We start from the raw sequence: 23,262 nt of genomic DNA on the forward strand, positions 1-23,262 counted from the left end.
CAGTCAGCAGGGGGGCGTGAGAGACCGAAGGATCCAGGAGGAGAATGGGCTGCAGGCGAGAGGGCAGGGGGCCTCCAGCCTCGGGCTCCAGGCCATGGGGCAGGAAGAGGGGAGCATGGGGACTCGCCAGGACTGGTCCCCGAGGGCCCAGAGTCGCATGGGTCCTGCGGTCACCATCAGCCTGGAGGAGAGGCGGGGAGCATCACAGGGGAGAAGATCCCAGCAGGGAGACGGTGAAGGCCATCAGGTGGGGTGTAGAAGAAGGAAGAGAGAGATCTCGGGCGCTTGGGGTGGGGGAGGGCGCCTCAGCCACTCACCCTGGCAGGGGCAGGCAGCCCCAGCGTGATTGTGGGCAGCAAGGCGAACGGAGCCAGAGAGGTCTCCTGCAGCCGCAGCCGCTGGCCCAAGAGCGCCTGCCATGGGAGCAGGGCAGGGGTCACCGGTCCCAGACCTCCACCCCTGGGCACGCCTTCCCCAGAACCCCCAGGAGGCTCCGGTGGGGGCTGCCCAGACCCTGCGGGCCCCAGCCTGGTCGGGCCGCCTGCTGAGAGGAGCCTCAGAACTGCCCCCGAGAGCCCAGCCTGGCAAGGCCTTACCTCGGAGCCCAGGACCGGGTTGGGGCCGTGCTCGCTGTCATTGGGGGAGCTGCACCCTGACGCCGGCGTGCTGCTACTACTGGGGGAGGAGTCTGAGGGTTGGGGAGAGGGGGACACGCCGTCAGGGGCCAGGAGGCGGGGCCAGGAGGCGGGGCCAGGAACAAACCCCTTCCCCAGTGGGCGGGCTCTGCTTCCTGCTTTCTTCCCAGCAGGGCGGGCGGAAGGGAGGCCGCCACCAGTCTCCAGTGCGTTTGGACACTTATTTGTTTAGCGTGCCCCTTCTTCTGGTCAGGCGGCAGCTTAGCCAACAGAGCAAGGGGGCGGGGGTTCAGCCCCAACTTGCGCCCTGGCGAGTGTGTAGGACACCCCCCGACAGATACCCATGGCAGCCCTGAGGCGGGCATCCCTTGTCTGGGTGGGGCCTGACCCGAAGGGACCGGGCCTGCCACCCGCCCACCGCGCCGGGCCTCACCGCCGAGGGTCTCTGCCGGCCGCCGCCGGAGGCTGGGCGGGGCGCTCTCCTTCCGCAGCAGCGGGTTCTTCCTCCGCTCCAGGGACTTTTTGGGCTTGTAGCGCAGCTTCAGGTTGGGCTCAGAGACTGTGGGAACACCGGCGTTACTAGGCCCACACCCCCCCACCCCCCCACACACCCCCCCACCCCGGTCTCTGGCCTACGCCCTCCCTCCCAGTCCTCTCCGAGAGAGGCCAGAGAAGGCAGTGCCAGCGAGAAAGCCACCGGGTGCAGACTGTCCCCCGCCCAGCCAGGCCCCCCTCCCTGACCCTCATGCAAGGTCCTTCCTTTCCCCTGGAGGTCCCTGCCGGCCTGTCCCACGCACCTGTCTTACGCAGAGGGAAGTGTTCTGGGGGGTCGCTGGGCAGGCTGGGTACAGGAGGCAGGAAGCTGCTGAGCATGGAACGGGCAGCTCCTTCCGTCTCCAAGGGCTCAAGAGTTCTGTGGGGTGAGTGCCAAGGCTGCTTCAGAGGGGCAGGCATGCCCAGAGGCCTGACAGCCATCTCATTCCACCCTTTGGGACCTGCTAAGGAAGGCAGCAGCCCGCAGGGTCAGGAAGTGCCTCGCCGGCAGGAATACCGGCCATCTCCAGGTGGCAGCATTGGGCCATCCTGCAGGCCATCCTACCTGCAGCCCACTGGTGATGCCGCCCTCGGACCTGGCATAGGAGCCAGGGTCCGGGGCTTGGATAAGGGCCAGACACAATGGGAGGATCCTGTTCCAGGAATCAGGATGTTTTTGTGATTACAGGAAGATATAAAGAGAAAAGAAAGCTAGCGTGGTGTGTGTGTGAGAGTGTGTGCAACAGGCGGGGGAGAAGCGATACTTAAAGGACAAGAGAGCAGGTATCAGCTGGGAGAGGGGTTCGGGGGAGGCCTTATGATTAGAAGTGGGGGGTGAGGATCAGGTGATGGGCAGCTGGGAGGAAGAGGGGGCGAGTGTACGTGTGCTCACAGGTTGACATCCAGGGAGGAGGGGCGCGGCAGGGACACGAGGGGGCAGGTGGGAGAGGAAGTTACCTGTAGGGAACGCTGGGGCTATTGGGATGGACCGTCCTCTCTAAGGCTGCCTGCTGTTTCTTCAGAATCACCTCTGCCAGCTTCTGCTTGACCACACTGCTGGCTACGGCACCTGCGGGGGCAGAAATCATCAGTGGGCTGGGGGTGGGTGGACTGGTGGCCTCCCTGGAACATTCTCTGCCCGTTGCCCTGACCACGCCCCCAGGACGAGGCATCCCAGGGACCCCTCAGGCAAGAGCCAAGCCTGAGGCCCCACCTCTTCCGTGAAGCCTACGGGTCCGCCTTCACCCCCACCCACATTCGCCGGCAGCGCCCAGCAAGCAGAGGGGGACCCAGGCCGGCACTCCCCCGTCCCGTGCCCACGAAGGAGGCCGTGGACACCGGCTGGAGAGGCCTCCATGCTTACTGCGCTTGCTCTTGTCCTTATTGAGAAGCTGCCGCAGCTCCTGCTCCTGCTGCCCCACCTGCAACTCGGGCAACGGCGTGTCCATTGAGAGCTGTGGGGAGGGCCGGCCGCCCAGGGAGGGGCGAGGAGTTGGAGACGGAGGCGAGGGTCTGGGGAGGCTGAAGGGAGGGAGGGGTGCCGGGTCTGAGCTCGAGGCCACTGCGTGCTTGGGGAGCTCTATCTTTACCCTCATGGTCTCCGCCGAGCGCTGGGTCTGCAGGCCAGCCAGGAAGAGGTGGTGGTGCAGGCGCTGGGGGTGCTGCAGGGCCAGCAGCGTGGGCTCCGGCGGGGGCTCCACCGGGGGCCGCTGGCCCACCCGCAGGTCCATGGGCTGGGGCTGAGGGCCTGGCGTGTCTGCGCAGGGCCTGGGGCAGCCTGAGCACACAGAGAGGGCAGGGTCGGCCGGAAGGCTCTGCAGGTGCACGGTTACCTCATCAGCCTCCTTCAGATTCACTTGACGATGGTAAAACACCCTCCAGGGACCTCTTCCGCGCTGCACCCTCCCCACAGTCCCGCACGGTGGTTATTCTCAAGCCTGTTTCACCCATGAGAAAGGAGGTCATATAACTACACAGTCTATCGCTGGTGCTGTGTGGATCGAGCTTTCTGACTCTAAGCACAGAGTTTTCCACGAAATACGCTGCCTCTCCAGGCCAGGATTGGGGGCTGAGGGCCCTTTAGTGATACATTCTGGGCCCTGGCCTCTCCTTCCCTTCTTCCCACCCTGGAAGGAGGATTGGGCCCAGCTGCCCTCCGATGAGCTGCGCTCCGACACAGCGATCGGACAGGCAGTCCCCTTTGTTCAGCCTCCAGCCCCAAAGGGCGTCCCAGACCCTCTCAGTTGCCATCCTCCCTACTCTATCCTAGGCCACAGGATAAAGGAGAGGTGCCTCAAAGCCACAGCCAGCCCTGGCCTGCGCCCTGGGCCTGCACAGCCCACATGCCCGTGGAGCCTGCGCCCAGGTACCCTCACGCCAGCTCTGGGCCTCAGCAGCCTCAGCTGCCTCTTCTCGAGTGTCCCCTGCACCCATGCCAGGAGCACCCTGCCAAGGCTGTGGATGCAGGGGCTATTTATAACCAGCCACCAGACCAGGTCCTGTGCCAGCCCCGCCTGCTGGGCCAGGCCGAGCTCAGCAGCCAGAGACATCCTGAGGTGCTCAGAGGTGGACAGTTATCCCGGAGAAGGGGAAGCAGGTGGGGCTGGGAGCAGGTGCCCTCAGACAGGGCACACAAGCGGGGAAGCCTTTCCGGAGAGGCCTCCTTCAGCTCATCCAACGCTGGGCCTCCCCGACGGGGGCAGCCACAGGCCGTCCTCTGGGCCTGAGCCGGGAGGACTGGAAGGACTGGAAGGACTGAGGAGGACTGTGGCAAAGACCAGCTGGGGAGTCAGGAAATGCGGCATCTGGACCCAACTCAACCATTATCTTAACATCCACAGCACACGTGCACGATCGCTGCAAACCCTTCTACCCCATCACCCCTGTAGGCCCTGGGAGGTAGTTATTACTATTCCCACGTGAGGAAACTGAGGCGCAGGTGAAGGGACCTGGCCAAGGCCACACAGCTCGGGGCACAGTGAGCTCGGGCTCCGTCCTGCTGAGGCCAGTGCTCCGTCTCCGTCTTCCCATTGACTTCCAGGAAGTCACCTCCCCTGCCCCACCCGCAGAGGGGTCTCTCACTGGCAAAGGCAGAGGGGCTTGCAGTAGGTGGTCACTAAGCGGTGTCTGTTCTCACATTCTCTGACCGTGAGATGGACACAAGAGAGGAGCGGAGGAGGGAGATGCCCTCACGACTCTCTGGATGTCAAGAGACCGGAGCGGGTGTCTGGGCACCCGACATGGCCAAGAGCAGGCAATGCACTGCTTTGATGTTCCCACCTCTTGTTCATGTGTCCACCCAGGGACCCCAAATTCTCATTCTGGTTCCGTCTGGGCCTCTGATGCCATTGCACTCCCGCCCCAGGAAAGGTCTCAGTCTTCCCACGTCAGGTGTCTTGGCTTTCCGGGGTGACTCCGCTGCTGATGCAAGAGGGCCCTCAGGGCACCCAGGGCAGGCCACCCAGACTTCAGCCATACAGACTGGGAGCGGCCCCCTCCCTCTCTCCCAGCAGTGCCCCGGCCTCCAGAGCAGAAGGCTGCTGGGAACATGGGAGGGGCTCTGCCTGCAACCCTGGCAACGCCTCTCAGGGTGACTCAGCATTTGGGGGTCTCCACGGCTTCTGTCAGCTTTGCCTCCCACATTTGAACACGGACCCTCCGCCTCAGCTGTCTGCTCCCGTCCAGTCACAGCCCATGTACCTCTGAGCTTTAGCTCACAACGTCCCCCTGCTGGTGCCGTCCTCCTCCCTCGAGTCTACTTTTCCAGATCCTACCCTGACTTCCAAGCCCAGCTGGAGTCTTCCCTCTTTCCTGGACCCAGCCCAGTGCCCTGCTGGGTCAAGCCCTCTTCTGGATTTCCATCACACTGGCTGCTCTGTGCCCTGAAAGCACCGCCCAGGCAGGTACCAAATCTGAATTAAGCTCCAAGGACAGGGACTTGGTTTTGCCTACTGCTCACTATCCCATCACCTAGAACAGTACCTAGCAAGCGACAGGCACTCAATAAATACTGTTTGATTCGATGAATAAATCTCTATATCCTCGGTGCCCTGGAACAGAGGTGGGGTTCATTAATGTTTCTTTTTCCAATTTCTGTCTTTAAATTTTTAGAAAATTACACAACTAGGAGAACTAAATAACAGTAGGTGGTGAACTTACTGTTTCTTGAATGGATGGACAAACTCCTTAATCAGCTGCCCCCTCCTCTGGAACTGGTCACATATCGCATTCGACTATTATTTCCCTTTTTACTTGTATATCTTGTCTCCCCACCTGCCTGTAAGCTTTTGATGGCTAGGACTGAATCAAAGAGGATAGCGGCCTTCCTTTCTCCCTGCCGTAGTTTGGGTGTCAGGTGTGCACCTTGCACCCAACAGGCCCTCGTCCGGTCCAGCCCCCGCCCCCGCCCCATGGGCACGTCCTAAACCCTCCTCGCCCAGCACGGCCTAACAGCAGCGGGGGCAAGGAATGGTGAGAGACCCACGGAGAGGGGTCCTCTCCCTCCCACCCGAGCAGCACGAGGCATCTTCCCACCCCGCAGGGCTGGTGTGAGGACTGCAGAGCCTACAAATGAGAACGCGCCGCCTTGCCCAGAGCCCCCGAGGCGGGGGTCCGAGCATAAGTATTAGCTTCCTACTTGCCTTCCTGTTTCACTGCACCAGCACGGACAAGGAGAGCATCCTGCCTTTCCTTTTCCTGTTGTGCTTCCCAGCTCTGGGGCCAACCTGGATCCAGAGTTGCCTCTCTTATCCCCCCTCTTACCCCTTCCCCACAAAACCCCAACTTCGCCCCCTCCCCCAGAACCCCAACCTCCCAACTCTCTGGCCAATCAGCCAGCCACCGTTCTGAACCACCCCTGAGCTCCTCGCCCCGCTTCTGTCCTTTCCAGCGCATCTTCCACTCCCCACCACACTCTCCCTCAGGCCCACTCTTACCTGTGCCAGGGGGACTGGGGCAGTGGGCACCCGGGCTCACCTGGGTCCCATCTGTAGAGAGAAGAGAGATGGAGTGAGGCGGCTGCCGGGAGGGGCAGGGGAGGAGGAAGAGAGAGGGCCAAGCCAGGCAGGCCGCCTGCTGGTCCAGGAGGCCCCACTCCAGCCCAAGGGCACCTCCACCAGAAGCTAAGGGAAAAGACAAGACCCCACCCCATTCCTTTCCTCGGACTCCCGTGCCGCCTGAGAGCGATCCCCAGTTCCATCTTCCTCATCTGATCTTTCAAGCGGCTCAGGTATCTTGCTCCGCCAGAGCTCAGTCCACAGCAAGAAACTCAGGAGGCCCTGGTTTACGCAACGGTGCCCTCAGCCCTCCCTGATGTGCTCAGATACAATCTTCCTTGGGCAGCCAAACCAGGCTCCCCTAGCCCGAAGGGGGAGAAGAGGGCTGGGAGGTGAGGTGGGAGAGCACAGCTGCTAAGACTGCACTAAGGATGCCAGGAGGGAGACGGGGAGAAAGGGAGAGCAGGCCTGGAAGGGGAACTGGGGCCCCCTCTGAGGCTTCCACAGTGTGGGAGGGACCGGGTCGTGGCCTGGAGGTCAAGTCAGATCTGGTGGGAGCTGTGAAGTGGCAGGTCTGGAATGCATAGCTCGAGGGCCCCACGGTAGGAACCCCTTTCCTCCTCCTGCCCCATCCTGGGTCCTGCAGCCTCTGTGCCCCCCGAGAAGAGAACCACTCAGCCTTTTTCGTGGATGACCTCAAAAAGAAGTCTTTCCTTCTGGAAATGGTCACCTCTCCCAGGCTCCTAGGCTCAGCCCAGGGCCCTCCATTCCGTTCAGAACCCATGGAACCCCACGGTAGGGCCGGTGCTGTCGGCAGCCGAGAGGCCCGGGGATCCCAGGGACTGGCTGGGGTGGGGAAAGACAGAGCTGAGTCCTGAGGCCACCTTTCCCTCCTGCTGTCCCAGCTCAGGGCCAAGGGGATGGAACCTGGAGCCTGGAGGCCTCCTGGAGGCGGATGTGGTAGAAGCCCTCCTCGGGCAGAAGGGGCATCTTCTGAAGGACAACTGACGGGCGCTGCACTACTGCCTAAGGGGCAGCCCCAGTCCTCTTCCAGAAGCTGGAAAAGGAGAATTCCCTGCAGGCAGGAGCCTCTGGGGGAGGCGGCAACTCTGGGCACAGACTCCCACCAACTGCCCTCAGACACTAGTGGCCTGCGCTTCGGATGTCGACATTTGGTAGGGAAATGCCGCTCCACCTGTTCAAATACTGCCCGTTCTTTGAAGTCCAGCACGAGGCCATCTCCTCATGAAGCTCACCCTGACCACAGCCCCCTTACCATCCACAGCACCCACTCTGTGCCCCCCACCTCGACACTCCATTAATCCAGGTCTCTGCGGTGTCACGGCTAAGCCATGCCCATCTGCTCCTAACACCTTGCTGGGCACCTGGCATGCTCTGTTAGGAACTGGCGACTTGAACACAATGGCCCCCTGCCTAGCACACGGCATGCGTATTTCTCAGGGTTTGTGAGCCTCAAGGAACAGGAGTATGGGAGGCAGCCTCCTCCCCTCCCCAGGATGTGGTAGCCCCCTACCCTGGACTCTCTTAGGACCTCCCCTTTCTTCTGCGGGACCTGGTCCTCCAAGAGAGGTTTCTGAACTGGACTTCCGGGTGCAGTCCCGGAGACCGTGTCTGGCCTGGAGTCCTTGGCCTCCAGTCCCTACCTCCTGGGAATTCTCCCCTAGCTCCCTCGGTCCCTGCCTGAGGGCTGGCCAGCAACACTCACGCGTGGGAGCACAGCCAGCTTCTCTGTGCCCAGCTCCCCTGGTAACCATGGGTTCCGGACACCGTGCACCCTGTGGATAGGACAAAAGCTAATGGCCCTGAACTCTGTCGTGTTTGTTACGGGGCCCAAAAGGGATGTTCTGTGATGATGATCTATGATGATATAAACTCTGTTCAGAAAAGCTGTGTGTGTGTGTGTGTGTGTGCGTGTGCGTGTGCGTGTGCGTGTGCGTGTGTGTGTGTGTGTTGCCGACAGGGGCAGCTTCTAAAAGCAATGCCTCGAAAAAGTTCTGCTTCTCCTCCAACCCCCTAGGTTTGTGAGAGCCTTTGGATTCAGAAGAGCCCAGAGCAACACAGATAAGATCTGGGGGACAGCTCTCCTGTGTACCAGAGAGAGGAGAGTATCTAAAGGCACCCAGTCAGTGGCTGCATCCCAGGCTTGGGGATGAATCTGGGGACCCCTCTTCTCATCAGCCCCTCTCAGAGCGCCGTTACCATTAATTTGGGGTCAGACTGAAATAAAATCAGGAGTGAATGGACCCGAGGGACAGAAAACACTGCGTAGGGCTGGACCCTTCTCCACACAGCTCCGGACCTGGGTGGAGAGCTCTCATTTCTGGAATCCTGGCCACCCCCCTGTTTCTACCTTCTTTGGAAGCAACTCTGGTCAGGCTGAAGAGGCAGTTTACCTCGTGCTGCGGTTCCTATCAAGTCACCTTCCCCAACCAGACACCTGATCTTACCCAGAAATCCCACCCTAATGGGTCCACCCCGGCCCTCAGCAACCTCCAGGGCAGACACAAACGCCACTCTTCTGTCCCCTAAGCACAAGCTGGCCTCCCACTCCTCCCTTGTTGCCCCAGGCCCTCACCTGCCCAGCAGATGCGACTGGAAACCCGAGCCTGGCCTGACCGCCTGCTCTCCCGGTGCTGCCAGCCCTGCATCAGGGGAGGGCTTCCCCAGGAGCAACGCCACCCACAAGCCCCCTCCTGACGCCTCTGATGTCTTTGTCGAGGCTGTGTCCCCCTCCCTGGTCTCCTGAGGAGCTGAAAAAGGAGAAGCAGGCAGACCCAGGCCCTGCAGGCAGAGGAAAACAGGCAGGAGCAAGAGGCCAAGCCCTGGGTCCAGGGCGGACTCCCTCCACCACCCCACTGCCCTCCTCAGCTCGGGTCTGCTTCCCCTGACATGGGCAGACGAAGTTTGACTTCGCGGGGGGCTGGCAAAGAAGACAAAGCTGGGGGTGAAATGGCTTCAGGAAGGTCCAAGAATAAATAAACAGAAGAGAGAACATCATGGTTGCCTGACTCTCTGACACTGAGTGAGGACTGTGCAGTGTACATTAGGACCTGATGGGGCTTTAGAGATTGTGCAGGTCAACACTCTCACTTCCCAGAGAGGGAAAGAAAGAGGGCAAGGGGCTATGTCATGGTCACCCAGCAGGTCAGTGGTACAGCCAGGCCAGACCAGACCAGTGCAGGGGGAAACCCAAGAAGTGGATCCCAAAAGCAGGTACTAAGTACCTCTGTGTGAGGTCACTGGTCCAGGTCTTTTTTGTGTGTGTGTGTGTGTGTGGTACACAGGCCTCTCACTGTTGTGGCCTCTCCCGTTGCGGAGCGCAGGCTCCGCGGCATGTGGGATCTTCCCGGACCGGGGCACGAACCCGTGTCCCCTGCATCAGCAGGCGGACTCTCAACCACTGCGCCACCAGGGAAGCCCTGGTCCAGGCCTTGCAGGGATGGAAAAGTGAATAAAACCTGGCTCTCACTTTAAGGAGTTTAAGGTACAGCCCATAGGTGGTGTTTTTTTAATTGAAAAGTATACTACTTGCAGACGCGACAGTAATTCAAAGAGCCCCTGAAAGTATGAAACCAGAAGTTTCTCACTCATCCAACTCCCTAGACCTTCCCTAAACTCAACCCCTTTTAACAGTTTCTTGTGTTCCCCTTCCAGAAATTCTCTGCTCGTTATTAATTCTATTGCTCATTATCTTGGCACCAAGCTGCTTATTACTCAGATTTATCCAGAGCCCAGTGGGCTGCTCGCTGGCTGGAAACTCCTGCCCCATGAAGTGACAGAAGTGAGGGTCCACAGAACAGAGGTCATTGGCTGTGAGGTCAGATGGACCTGGGTTCAAACTCTGACTCCCTCAGTGACCGGCAGGGAGAGCCAGGGACACGTCGCAGCCTGGGCAAGCCTTGGCTATGCCTCTGAAATAAGAGGATAAAGAATATGGACGGGGAAGAGGCCGTGTGAGATGAGCAGTGCTGTGTGTGAAACAGGGAGCACATGCTGTGTGTGAAACAGGGAGCAGTGCTGTGTGTGAAACAGGGAGCACTCCCACAGTGGTCGGGATTCACACTGCTTGCTCCCAGGCTAGTCTGCAGCCTCCCTCTGGCACAAGCATTTCGGTGTCTGATACCACCTGTGTCCTCCCCTCGTCTGCCACAGTCCACTGTCTCCCAGATGTAGTCCCGGTCCCACCTCTTATCCCGACTCTCCCAACCACAGGCTCTCCTCTTTCTCCGCCCTCTGAACTTTTGTAAACTAACACTTTACTATGTGCCGGGAGTTGTTCTAGGTGGCCTACGTTTGCTAATTCGCCTAACCCTCATGACAAACCTATGAGGTGGTTCCTGTTTTTATCCCCATTATATAGACTAGTCAACTGAGGCCCAGCAGCATTAAATAACTTGTCTGAAGGCACAGAACATGGGAGTGGCTGAGCCGGGACTCGAGCCAGGCAACTGGGCTCCAGAATCCATGTTCTCAAGCAATGCTCTCCGCTGCTGCTCCCCAGCACTTCCACTGCCACAGGCCAGCGGGGGGACAGCAAATGCACGACCCGGCAGGGCACAGGGAAAGATCCAAAAATCCCATAGCCCCCCAGAGACCCGAGCCGGCGGCCAACTCCAGCCCTGCTGCAGGTTAGAGGGCAGAAGCTGCCTGTTCCACCTTTGGGCCCCCGTGAAGACAAGCGCCCCCAAATCACTTATAGATAGCAACTGTTGACTCTGCAGATTCTAAGAAATGATTTCGTACTGTACGTGGGGACAGGAGCCGGCGACCTTGGAAGAGCACCGGCTTCATCTTCCAGGCGGTCGGGTGCCCTGCCCTGTCCCTTCTTTAGTTGCTCCCGAGTCCCTCTGAGGCTTTCTCAAAGCACGCTCCGCTGGGAGGGCGGGCGGGGCGGGCAGAGGCTCGGCTCCCAGGTGAGCGGCCCGGGATGTGGACCTGCCCAGACAAAGGCCTCCAGTCAGGCCGAGGCAGGGGGCCGCCGCTCTGCAGGCTCAGCAGCTGTGCGCCAGGCGGGAGGCTGGACGTGAGGGCCGCAAGGCCGGCCCTCCGCCTCCGCAGCCAGCATGCCCCTTTCCCCGCGCCTGGGGCCCTGGGGCAGCTATTTTTAGCTCTTGACACCTGGGTATTTTGCAGCCGCAGGATGTCCGGTTTGGAGTCTCTTTCTGGGAATCCCACATGGGGCAGTTGTAAACAGCCCCACGCAGCGGCGGCCCGAGCTGGGAGCCGGCACCCCCCTTTCTGCTGTTTGAGATGAATCAAACAGGAAGCAGACGTAACCATGGCAGCGGCAGCTTGCGCTCCCTGGGGGTGGGAAAGCGTCCTCCCTGGCTCCTTGTCCCTGCCCCAAGTCCATTCCATTTTGTGGCCTCTCCTCACAGATGGCAGGGGGAGCTGGGCCGTTCTGAGTTGTGAGCGGCTGGCAGTTCCTGGGACTGGCGCTCCCTGGAGAGCCTCCCTGCCCTCTGTCAAAGAAAACCAGAAGTCCCTCCAAGCCCGGCCCGCCCAGCTCCCGGGGCCTCTCGGACCACCACTCAGCCTTCCCTGGCTGCCCTCTGTGAAGGTGGGAAAGGGTGGGCAGAGCCACTTGCTCAGGGGCCCAGGGCGTGCAACATCCCTGAGCAGGCAGGTTCCTCCAGTCCCACGCCCAGACCCCTGGTCCAGCCTGCCCTAGGGTTTCCCGGGTCCCGAAAGGCCTCAAAAACCCCAGTTCCCACTTACCCTCACTCCCCTGTTCCCGGAGCACCAATCCCTGAAACAGGAAGTTCAGCATGATGTCTAACCACCATCTTTCCTATCATAAGCAAAACAGCCCGAGCAGTCAAGATGGGGCCCCCATCTGTAACACGGGGAGAAGAGTCGAGTTTCTATCAGCTTCTGCCTTTGTCTCTCCCCCTCCCCCACCCCCTGGTGCCCCACTTAGACCAGCTGCTCCCTCTTAGCCGCCCGCCAGCCCCAGCCAGTCTTTCTCAAGGGCCAGCGCTTGCCCCAACAGGAAGCACAGTCACCGCCCCGGGGCTGTCTCGGAGCCGCTCCTTTCTCCCCTTTGAGGTCTCCTGTTCATGCCCTCACCCTCACTGATCCCTCAGCTTCTGGAGACCCTGCTTCCCTGCGCACCCCACCTCTGCCTCCCGCCGGTTCTGCCTCTCCCAGATGTGCCTTCCTGGCTCCCCTCACCTGTGCCACCCACGAGGCCACTCAGCCCACTCCCGAGACTGCCAGGGAAAAGCTTAAGCTATGATATTAATGTCCATCGTTATTATTTTATTATTAGCAGTAACTAGTAGTATTAGTATGATCAACAACCACGTGCTGAATGCTTACTGGGTGCTGGTTACTGTGCTGAGTGTCTGACTTGTACTATCTCCTTTGGTCCTCACAACCACCCTATGAGGTCGATACTGCTACCATCCTCACGTTACAAAGGAAGGAAACTGAGGCTCAGAGAGGTTAAGAAACTTGCCGAGGTCACACAGGTGGTAAGTGGGGCTTCTGGGACTCCAGAACCTAAGCTATAATCACTACACTGGTGTTTACAGCTAGTCCCACCCACCGAGGTGAGGTAAGGCCACCAAGGGGTCACACAGGACACAGTGCGGTCCCAACATCTGAAGGCCTGGGCGTGACTCACATGTTCTCACAGTGCCGGTACTCCATCCAGAAAACAACAACAAAAATAAAAACTGAATCATCTCTGCCCGTGTCCCTCACATGCTTCTTCATGTCCAGGAGGCACTCCCCGACCCCATCCTCACTTCCTTTTTCATCTTACGACCCCATCCTCGCTTCCTTTTTCATCTTACGTTTTCCCTGCTTTTTAAATGTACATATTACCATTTTATCATTTCCTGTAAGCTGCCCCCAGCAGGGTATAACTAAACAAGCAAACCCCCAGGTGCCAGGGAGCATCAATGCTGTGTGAAAGCCCTCTGGAAACTGTCAAGCCCTGTCTAAAATGCACGTTGCATAACCAGAGCAAGACCCCCACAGAGCGGCTACTTGGGAGTGAACCGAATCCCCCAGGGAGGGGATGGGTGCACGCGCTCTCTCTCTCTCTCTTTCTCTCTCCCTCTCTTGCCCAGGCCTCACACACCCGGGCAGGCCGCGGGCAAGGATGGAGGTGCCCACAAGTGCAGAAGGGAGCACCCATCTTCAGGGCAGGCTCCCGGGAACTAGGAGCAACACCAAACAGCCATCAGCACCCTTGGACCTGGGGCAGGGAGAGAGGCCACAGCGAGACCCCGGCCTGCTCCATGGCCTGGGGCATCACGGATATGAGTCCGTGAATAGCAACAAGCTATGAATGCTGGCACTCACAGGGATGCCACATTAATATTCATGACAGTGAATACCAGATCCCCATCCCCGTGATGCCCCAGAATCCCACTCATTTTGCCTGTTATTTTTGGAAGATGGCAGAACTCTGTCGGGCAGATTCTCCAGGTGACACGATTCCCTTTTGTGGCCAGGGCTGCCCTTGAGACTCACTCAGCTGGGGTTTTTCCAGACCACAGATCCAGCCAGGGTGCTTAACACAGCTTTCAGGGAATTCAAAAGCCAGATGCACAGTCCTGGGTACAGATTTGGACAAACCAGCTGTGAAGGACAATTTCTAGCCAACTGCGAATGCGATGAGATGAAAATTTACTGCACTGGAAGGTGGAGATCACTGACTGAAAAGAATGGCATACGTGGTATGGTCTCGTTTTGGTAAGAAGCACGGTGTATAAAGGCATGTCAGGAGATGGGAAGGTGTACACTGAGGTACCGTGGCAGTGATCTCCCACTGCTGGGATCGGGATGTTTCTTATTCTTTCATTTTTGCTCCTCTGTGTTGTCTGATTGCCTACGATGCACAGGAACTGCCTCTGGAATAATAAAACAGAACTGATGTGTGTATGTGCACCCACACGATATCAAGACGGCACTGCCAACGGGCGGCAAAGTCAGGATGCGACCTCTGGTTCCCGTGAGAACTGGGACGTAGGGCTTTCACTGATTCCACGTATTATATTCTTGGACCCCATATCCTCTGGAGTTCCGCATTATCTACAGCTCAGCATCCTCCGCTTCTCCCAAATCACACAGAGGGCCTAGCACAGGCCTGGGCACAAAGTCAGGACTGACTTAATGGATGCCTGTAGGCTGAATAATGATCATTTCCTGAAAGAAATGCCTGCTGCCTCTTCCAGGGCCACTGTGCTGGGAATACAGACTGCTGACATCACTGACCTTCTCATCCCTCCTCTGCCTCACGCTCCTCTTAAAAGCTGCCAGGGAGGGGGCTAAAATAAAGGTCACCCCAACAGATGCTGGCAAGGTACTTACTCCACAGCAGGGCCATCAGGGCCAGTCCCATCCCAGACCCTCCCCGGGGCCAGCTGGCAGCGAGGCCCTCAGGTTCCCCCGCATCCTGCCTCACTGAGAGAGGCCAGGGGTGGGGGAGTGAAAGAGAGAAGGGGTCCACCCTGCGACTTCTGGCTATAGACTCCTGCCGTTCCAGGCCCTTATGGGTGGAGGAATCTGGAACAGTGAATTTGGCCTGGTTTTTCCTGTGAACTGGGGCCGAGCCCAGTTTCTGTTCTTCATGTCTTTAACATTCCCTATCCCTGACCTTCAAAAATATGAACAATAACATCAATAACAGTGATAATATTCTGTGTGTACTGACTTCATACCAGACACGGTGCTAACCTTACTTACTTTAATCTTGAGAACAACTCCAGGAGCTTGAAACTATGATTATTTTCATATTACAGAGATGGAGAAACTGAGGCACAGAGAGCCATGCGCCCAAGGTTACACTCAGTGGTTTGCAGGAGAAACGGGGACACTGCCACATTCCTCCCTCTGTGTCCTCACTCGGAAGGCCCTTCTGCCAAGCTCTGCAATGGGCACAGGAGAGTCGAGGGTGACCGTTCACATCTGTAGGGTGCATTAGAATCCACCGGGAGTTAACACGCGCATGTGAGCAAATCCCCACACGAAAGACCAGGAAATCAAGTCTCAGAGCCCGTGGCAGCCTCGCACGAGGTCCCAGAGCCATTCAGCTGGGATTCAAACCCAGGTCTTTGGTATGAGAACGGCAAGCTTCTTCCCCTCTATCACACAATCTCCTTGGCCCAACTCTCAAGATGGCTCTGAAGGCCTGGAAGGGAGATGCACAGCCTCTAGCACCCCGGAGATGAAGCCTGCGCCCAGCCCCTCGCCCGGTGGGGTGGGGTGCTGTGCCAGCACCTCATCAGCGACTCCACCGACTCCACCGTGACTCACTCCTGGGACCCAGGGGAAACACAGCCCTGAGCTGCGGGCAAACACGGCCTGCCGCCTGCCCCGCCTCCAGCTCCCCGCCTCCACATTTGCTAACCGAAACCCGGCTGTTGCTATTTTTAACCCTCCAGCTCCCCCTGGCCTGGGGCTCCCCCCTTCACCCCACCCCCACCCCCTGCCCCAACCGGGTGCTACCAGCCCGTCATTCTGAGAGCAGTTCCACAACCTGAACGCCCAGGAGGGCGCAGCGGATGCCCGTGCAGGTTTGTGGGGCGAGCAAAACAAGACAGTTACGGCCCGTCGCCGAATTCCCCCACCCCGACGCTTTCCGAACCTGTGGCTCCCCGCCTGCCCCGCTTCTCCCTGTCATCCTGGCAGCGGGGGAGGGAGGAATGGGACTTCCAGGGCTGGGGTGGGGGGCCGCTGCAGGAGCCAGAGCTGGCCTCCTCGGGGTGCAAGAGAGCTGAGCTGGACTCCCGAAGAGAGATGGGGTCCCCCTCATTCCCTCCAGGGCACCAGGCTCGCCCTGAAAGCCCAGGGTCTCTGCCCACCAGGGTTTCCAATCCCTGCAGGCAACATGGGGAAAAAAGGAAGTGGCTGGTGAAGGGGTGGGGACGGAGAGTTTAGCCCAGGGCCCTCCTCATGGGATGTCCCCTCCCCATCCTGGGCAGAAGGCCTGGGAGACACAGGAGTCCAGGGGGTGACTGCACCCAGCAGCCTAAAGGAGGCCAGGGTTGAAAGACTCCAGGCAGCGGGTTGGAGGGTGGGAGGCCTGACGGGGCCTCTTCTCTCACGTGAGGGCTCCTCTGATATTCAGCTCTCTGAGCAAAGGGCCCGACCATCCTGCAGCCGCCAGCTCTGGGGCCCCAGGGAAGAGCTACCACGAGAAGAGCCCGGAGGTGAGAGGGTCTCAAGGCTGCTTGCTGATGTGAAAGTGAACCTCCTGAGACGGGGGTGAAGAGGTGGGGCTGCCAAGGGACCGGGGGGGGGGGGCACTGCCTTCTAGCTGTCATCTGCTGCCCCCACCCAACACCTCCCAAGCCCCCCGCTCAGAGGCTCACCCAGTTTGAGGAGCAGATTCCAAGGGCCCAGGAGCAGCTCTGGAGCGCCCAGCCAAAGATCTCCTCTGCTCCCTCTCTCCTGCCCCGGCCCCCCGCTCGGCCAGCCTCGGCCCTCCCTTTGCCCTGTCCTCGCTGGCCCCTGCCCCAGCCCTTCTTTCTGGTGTGTCCTCTCTTCCAGGGCCCAGCTCCTCTCTAAGCCTTGACCCCCGCCGCCCCCCCCCGCCGGGTGATTCCTGAGCCAGGTAAATAAATCCCAGTGGCCACAGAGGCAGCCAGGCTAGACCAAGAGAGGAGGGACTTGGCACTGGAGTTGTAGGGTGGGGAGATGGGAGGAAGGGAACGAGGTGGGAGGAAGGTGAGGCAGGAGGGTCAGGAATGGGCTGGCACTTGAGAGAGGCTGCCGCCTTCCCAACCCCTGACATGTCGACAGGGCCCTGGACTCGGCCCCACGACGGGGAAGAGGCTGCTCCCCCAGGCGCCGAAGCAGGCTGGGTCCAGCCCTGTCCAGCTCTCCCTCCTCCTCGCCCCTTCTGCCAGCCTCTGGGGATGGCTCGAGCAGCCGAGACCCTGCTGTTCCCTGCCAGGCAAAAGGCTGGAGATTGCGCTCCAGTCCCCTGCCAGCACTCAGCCCAGGTCTCTCACCTGGACCCAGGCGGTTGCCAAGAATGGCTCAGAAGCTCTGAGGGCTCACTTCTAGTCTGGGGGGGTGAGAGCAGGCATAGATGTCACTTCTCAAGCAGGCCTCCCCTGGCCGCCCTGTCTAAGTTAGTGCCACCTTGTTATTCTCTATCGCTGCACCTGGTTCATTTCCTTCTTAGGGTTTAGCGCAATGGGTAACTAGGTGTATATACTCATTTCTTTACTTGCCTACTTGTCTTACTGTCTCCTCCACTAGAGTGGAAGTTCCCTGAGGGCAGATGCCCTGCCTCTGTGTTCACTGTGTATCTGTGCCTGGGACCTGGCACCCAGCAAGGCTCAGTAAGCATCCAGTGAGTAACTAAACAGCTGAATGCCTGGCTCAGTAAAGGGGGCCTTCTGGTTGCCAACCTCACTTTTAGGACTGACGAGCAACAGTTCCAGGATTTCCCCAGGGAGGAGGAAGCAGGATATAACAGGAAGAGCAAGGTCGGGAAGCCCGGGACCCCAGGGAAAAGGTCAAGGCCCACTGAGCATCCGCACCAGTCCCATGTGGTCCACGGCATCACGCTGAGTGTGGACATGTACACCGCAGGGGACGCATGGGTGGGTCCTGGACTGGTCTTGAAAGGCTTGAATTTTGTCCTGGTTCTTCCTCTTAATATCCCTGTGTCCTTGGACAAACCACATACCTTCTGTGGGTCTCAGTTTCCTCAAAAGAAAATATGAAGAGATTGGCGGTCCTCAAACACGGCTTTGCACCAGCTCACTGAAGCGCATGTCAAACTCCAGATTCCTGGGCCCAACCCCTGCGGGCTCTGAGTCTATCTGAAATGGGGCCTGAAGATCTTTAGTTTTAATACATTCCCAGGTGACTCTAAAGGAAATGCTCCGGGAACCGGCATTTGAGGAGGGATGAAAATGCTTTCCAGCAGACACCTGGGCTTCCATTAAAAAAGCCACTCCTGGGCTCCCCTGGTGGCGCAGTGGTTGAGAGTCCGCCTGCCGATGCAGGGGACGCGGGTTCGTGCCCCGGTCCGGGAAGATCCCACATGCCGCGGAGCGGCTGGGCCCGTGAGCCACGGCCTCTGAGCCTGCGCGTCCGGAGCCTGTGCTCCGCAACGGGAGAGGCCACGACAGTGAGAGGCCCGCGTACCGCAAAAAAAAAAAAAAAAAAAAAGCCACTCCTGCACAGGCATACGTCCCCCCAAAACGTGTCCACACACCCCACGCAGAGCCACGAATTGCAACGGTGCACAGCTCTACAGACGATACACATCTGCACTACACGTGTGCGTGTTCCCCAGACACCCAACAGAGAACCACCACGTGGATCGCCACCTCTACATACACAGCCCAGGGGCACACATGCAGTCCCACCACCACATACCCAGTGTGCACACACACCCATCACATGCTGACCCACACTAAACAGACACTATCCTGAATTTATTTTGCCTCTGGGAACTGGTCCAGGACCAAAGGAGCTATGCTCTGCTGATGAAAACATCCCTCCCGCCTCTGCCACCCCCCACCCCTTGCCCCAGGCAGCATGCTGTCCAGCTCCCCCTTCGAAGGGGGAGAGCTGCTGGAGGACAGTGGGGAGATGGGATGAGGGGAGGCACAGAGCCCTCCCCAAAGTCCAGCAGGCCCTCTCTTTCCCGTCCCCCCGGGGAGGTGCAAAAGGGCCTCCACCCAGCCCAGCCCCCCACCCCGACCCCCAGTGCTCGCTCAACCCACTTGCCTAGATTCCCAAGCCCTGGGCCTAGGCGCCAAAATGGCAAAGGAGGTGGCCAGATTGAGGGACTCCTCCTAATACTCAGACCTCTAAGGAAAGGGCTGTCTGGGGGCATTTTCCTGCAGCTCGAAAGCCTGGGTCCCCCAGGGAAGGTTGCCACAGAAACAGGGGGAAATATCACAGGGAAACACAATACCCGGTAGGGTCACCTGCTGACCAGGCTTCCTGCTGTGTTGCCCACCCCCCATCTCATTGCCTTCTTGGCCTCCTCCTCTGGCCTTAGCCTAGGCCTCCTCACCAATGCTCTCCTTCCTGCCTCCCCTGGGTGAGGGAAAGCAGCCTTATGCAGAAACTCTGCCCCTTTTGGTTCCAAACAACAACATCAGGGATGGCCCAGAGCTGAGTCCCCCGCTTCTAATCCTACCAGCATCCCCACCACAGGAAATCAAAGCTTCCTGCCCCAGAGGAAGTGCCCCATCTAGTGAACAAATCCAACACATAAACGCACAGTCCCAGAGCCTTGGGGAGGACAGAGGCCAGCTCCCACGCCTTACCCCGGCCCTGTTTCCAGCAATACCCCACACCCCACTACAGGCCCCAGTCTCAACGCCGACTGAGGACAGGTCAGGGCCGAGGCGTGAAGGGGGCATGGGCAGGACCTGAGCCAGGCCAGGGGAGAAGAAGGCCAGGAGAATGGGCATGGGCAGAGTTAGAAGGTCTGGTCCCAGCCCTGCTCAGCCTGCCATTCCCTGGCTGGGTGACCCTGGGCCTTGCATTAGCTCATCTTCTCTCAGACCCCTGCCAACTTCAAAATTACTAGCTCTTAAAATGAAAGGTCAGGAGAAGGAAGACAAAGAGATGCCAGGGGTTACGCAGGCTTTGGCCTTGGGCAAGGACGCCTGCAGCTACAGGAGGGTCCCCGCTCGTACGCCCATCACACATGCGTTTCTCACTTCCAAGGGCTTCATATCCGAATTGAGGAGAGGATGGACGAAGAGAACGTTCCAACTCTCATTCCCAGACCAGGATGAAAGCTGGGGTCCATTATTCCTGAAGGAAGTGGTCGGCATAAGAGCCCCCACCGATCCATCTCCTCCTCTGTGGTCATTTTACTGATGGGGAAACTGAGCTCCAGCATAAAAGCGGAGCGACCAGTTTAGATTCTTGGAATAGTCAGTGCAAGACCTGAATGCAACCTTCTTAGCCTCAGGATCACAGCTTAAGACTTGGTGGCCAGAGAGACACCCATCCCTGGGCTCAAGCTAAGGAACACAGAGACCTCGGGAGAACACTTCCCGGGGCCATTCCAGATGTTATACCAAGAAGCAGCTGTGAGCCTGGCCAAGCCAGGGATGAGAACCATCAGGGGACTAAAGGCAGGGGAGGAGTCCCAGCAGGTCCAGGACCTGGTTCCAGTCCAGGTTCACTGGGAAGAACACAGCAAGACTGCTTTGTGCCTTAGTTTCCCCAGAAGTGACTCCACAGAGGAGGAAACTTACTTATTAATTCAGGTGGGTAGAGGGAACAGAGAGCAGAGTAGGGAGGCTGAGATGCTGAGCAAGGAGGAGCTAAGAGATGTGTAGTAGAGGCTGGAGAAGGAGCTTCCGAGAGGGCTGGTATGAGGACAGGAGTGTGTGGCAGGCTAAACCCCTTGGAGGACCTGGCCTGTGGGGTGCTATGGGGGAGAAATGGGCCACCGAGGTGGCCCATTGGGAGGTAGGAAACTGAGTCACATTCTCTTTGCTTTCAGCCCAGTGGCTGGGCAGGGGTCTTAGGAAGGTTCCCGTGGATCCAGGTGCAAGTCCAGGGAACAGGCTGATGAATCCAGATGTTGAGTCCCCAGCAGGGCCACTGAAACTGGCAGGCAGAGCTGGGCCTCAAGCAGATGTTGAATGAGGGTGTGGGGAGGGATGGGCAGTAGCAAGACAGCCAGTGTCCAGATGCAGGGGGAGGCCTCTGGGGTATGCAGGACAGCCAGCAGGGACGGGGAATGGCCTGGACTTGGTGGGAGGAGCACCAGTGGCTGGCAAGGTCAGATCCGAATGGGTAGCCTGGGCAGCGGGAGGGAAGGAAATGGGGGTAGGGGGAGCTGGGCGGCCTGCAAGCCCCAGAGGTCGGTCTCTCTCTCTCTTTCTCTCTCTCTCAGCCCACAGGCCTAGAAACTCTGGGCGTCAGGGCCCAGCCCAGCTGCCAGATTTGCCGCCTGCTCTTACTCCCCAGGACCAACAGACCGCAGGCTTGGGGGGCACACATCCTGTCCCCCACCACTCACTACACAGCCTGCGGTCACCATCTTCCCGCGCCCCTCCAGCACCTCCGCAGCTCACTCGGGCACAGGTGTCTCTTCACCCTGATGGGTGAGCAAAGGTGGGGGGCGGGGGCGGTGCTGAGAGAAACCTCGCTGTCAGAGACCCTCCCTCCCAGGGATCACACTCTCCCCAGCGGAGGGGTCGGAGTACGGTCCGGCCAGGATTCGCGGGATGGGGGCGCTGATGTCCGGGGCTAAGAGCCCGGCCCCAACTCAATGGGTCCTGCCCTTTGCCCTGCGCTTCCCAACCTTCCGCTCCGGAGCACCGCCCCCTCCCGGGGCCGCGGCAGCCGTCCCTCACTCCCGGGTCCCCCGGTCCGTTCTCCCCGCAAACGGGGGTGATGGGACGCCGGGCCCGCGCACCGGCGGCCCGGGGCCTCCAACTCCCTCCCTCGGGCCTGTCGCTGCCCCGCGGCTGGCGGATGTGGGCGCCCCGCTGGAGGCCCGAACCCTCCGGCCCCGGAACCAGCCCGGGCCGGGAGCCTGCCAGAGCCCCGCGGAGACGGGCGGGGCGGGCACGGGCGGGGGGGGGCGCACGCCGGGCCGGGCCCGCGGGGCCGCCCGGAGCCCGAGCCGGAGCCCGGGCGGGCGGCGCTGGGTGCCGCGTGCAGGGCGGGGCGGGCGGGGGGCGACAGCCCAGTACTCACCAGCGCCGGGGCTGTGCATCCAGGGGCCGGGGCCCTCAGAGCGGGGGGCTCATGGTGGGGCGGGGGGCTGGGGCGCCGGCCTCACATCCCCCCGGTCGCCGGAGGCTGCGGAGCGACTGTGAGACGGCGAGAGGAAGGGAGGGGGCCGGGAGGGGGAGGGCCCTGGCAGCCCGGCCGGCCGGGTAGGATGACAATGGAAGGAAATGCTTTATCTGAGTCTGAGAGCGGGCCAAGGGGGAGGGGAGGGAGGGGGCCGGCGCTCGCGGCCCGGGGACACACCACCTCGCAGACACGGCGCGGCGCCCGGGCTGGCGGGCGGCGGACACCCCGCGCGGCCGGCTCGCGGGGAGGCAGCGCCGAACCCGGAACGTGGGACGCGGCCCCGACCCGCCCGCGGATGCCGCGCTGCCGCCCAGCCCCGGCCGCCGCGCGGCGCAGCGACCCGCGCACAATTCCCGGAAACTCAGATACCTGAGCGCACGCACCCTCGCAGACACCACGTACGCGAGCACACATCCATGTTTACCCGGGGCAGACTCGTTCACACAGACACTCTGCAGGGGAGGACCCCCGCGCTCACAAGCACACATACGTACGGCCCACCAGCCAACAGTTACACAGGGGGACGGCGGGACACGCGTGGAGCCCCCGGTCCCGGCGAGGAGTCCCAGACAGACACCCCCGCCCCCCGCCCCAAGCACGACTTGCCTGAGGAAAGTTCCAGGATCTGATTTGAATCACTGCCCAGCCCTCCCCCTCTGCCACCTCCTCCCCCCCCCCCCCGCCCCGACCTCGCCAGCTGAGGGGAATCGAAGGGTCCAGCCTGTTCCTATTAAAAGAAAAAGGGGGGTGGGGGTGGTGCGGATTTTGAAAGTTCTCTTTTTTTAAAGAAATTTCTCAAGGGATTTCCTTCCCTCCTCTCCTCTTCCTCTCTTCCTCCCATTCCTCTCCCCCCACCACCCTCCCCCCTACTTTCCCCCTCCCGGTCCCTATGAGTCAAACTTCAGCAATGTGCCCAGTGTCTCCCAGTGCATTACAGCGGATCACAGAAATGTTCCAGTCTGTGAGTCGGAATGCAGCCGCCTCCACCTCCCTCAGCTAATAAACTCAGCTCCGGGCTGGCTTTACGCAGCAGCCCTCCCTACCCCCCCTCCCTTTTAGCGGGACCAGAAGGTCAGAGTCAGGGGTCAGGGGCTGAGGACCTCGCCATTGTGCTTCCCGGCCTAGTCTATGAGCCCTGTCGCCTTTGGCAATCTGCTGGGTCAGAGACACAGCGGCTCCCGGGAAGGGGAGAGGTCTGCAACGGAAACGCTGGGCTCTCCTGCGCTGGGGGCCTCGCTGCTAGAAGGCAGAGCGCAGCTTCCCTCCGTCCCCATCCTGCCTCCTTCGGTCCTGCAAAGCCAGAGTCCCGGATTCTACAG

General features: G+C 60.0%; 1 protein-coding gene across 10 annotated transcripts in view; it reads right to left on the reverse strand.

The window, feature by feature from the left end:
* Positions 1 to 22,452, reverse strand: part of HDAC7 (histone deacetylase 7) — a 35,793-nt gene extending 13,341 nt beyond the window's left edge. Inside the window, exons 1-10 of one of the 10 annotated variants that reach the window (XM_033436475.2) lie at positions 11,903 to 12,061; positions 6,104 to 6,154; positions 2,759 to 2,946; positions 2,533 to 2,590; positions 2,127 to 2,238; positions 1,433 to 1,548; positions 1,069 to 1,194; positions 597 to 688; positions 318 to 413; positions 1 to 181 (exon numbers count right to left, since the gene is read on the reverse strand). In XM_033436475.2, the coding sequence (XP_033292366.1) occupies positions 1 to 181; positions 318 to 413; positions 597 to 688; positions 1,069 to 1,194; positions 1,433 to 1,548; positions 2,127 to 2,238; positions 2,533 to 2,590; positions 2,759 to 2,946; positions 6,104 to 6,154; positions 11,903 to 11,954 (1,072 nt within the window). In that variant the 5' untranslated portion in view covers positions 11,955 to 12,061. Of the gene's footprint in view, positions 182 to 317; positions 414 to 596; positions 689 to 1,068; positions 1,195 to 1,432; positions 1,549 to 2,126; positions 2,239 to 2,532; positions 2,947 to 6,103; positions 6,155 to 7,889; positions 8,099 to 11,902; positions 12,063 to 16,512; positions 17,658 to 21,158; positions 21,222 to 21,841; positions 22,265 to 22,312 lie in introns of those variants that run through there. The other 9 variants (XM_033436474.2, XM_049694034.1, XM_012534678.3 and 6 more) reach the window with 9 other exon arrangements.
* Positions 22,453 to 23,262: the final 810 nt, after the last annotated feature.

Source organism: Orcinus orca, chromosome 11, assembly GCF_937001465.1.
Source record: "Orcinus orca chromosome 11, mOrcOrc1.1, whole genome shotgun sequence".
NCBI classification, from domain to species: Eukaryota; Metazoa; Chordata; class Mammalia; order Artiodactyla; family Delphinidae; genus Orcinus; species Orcinus orca.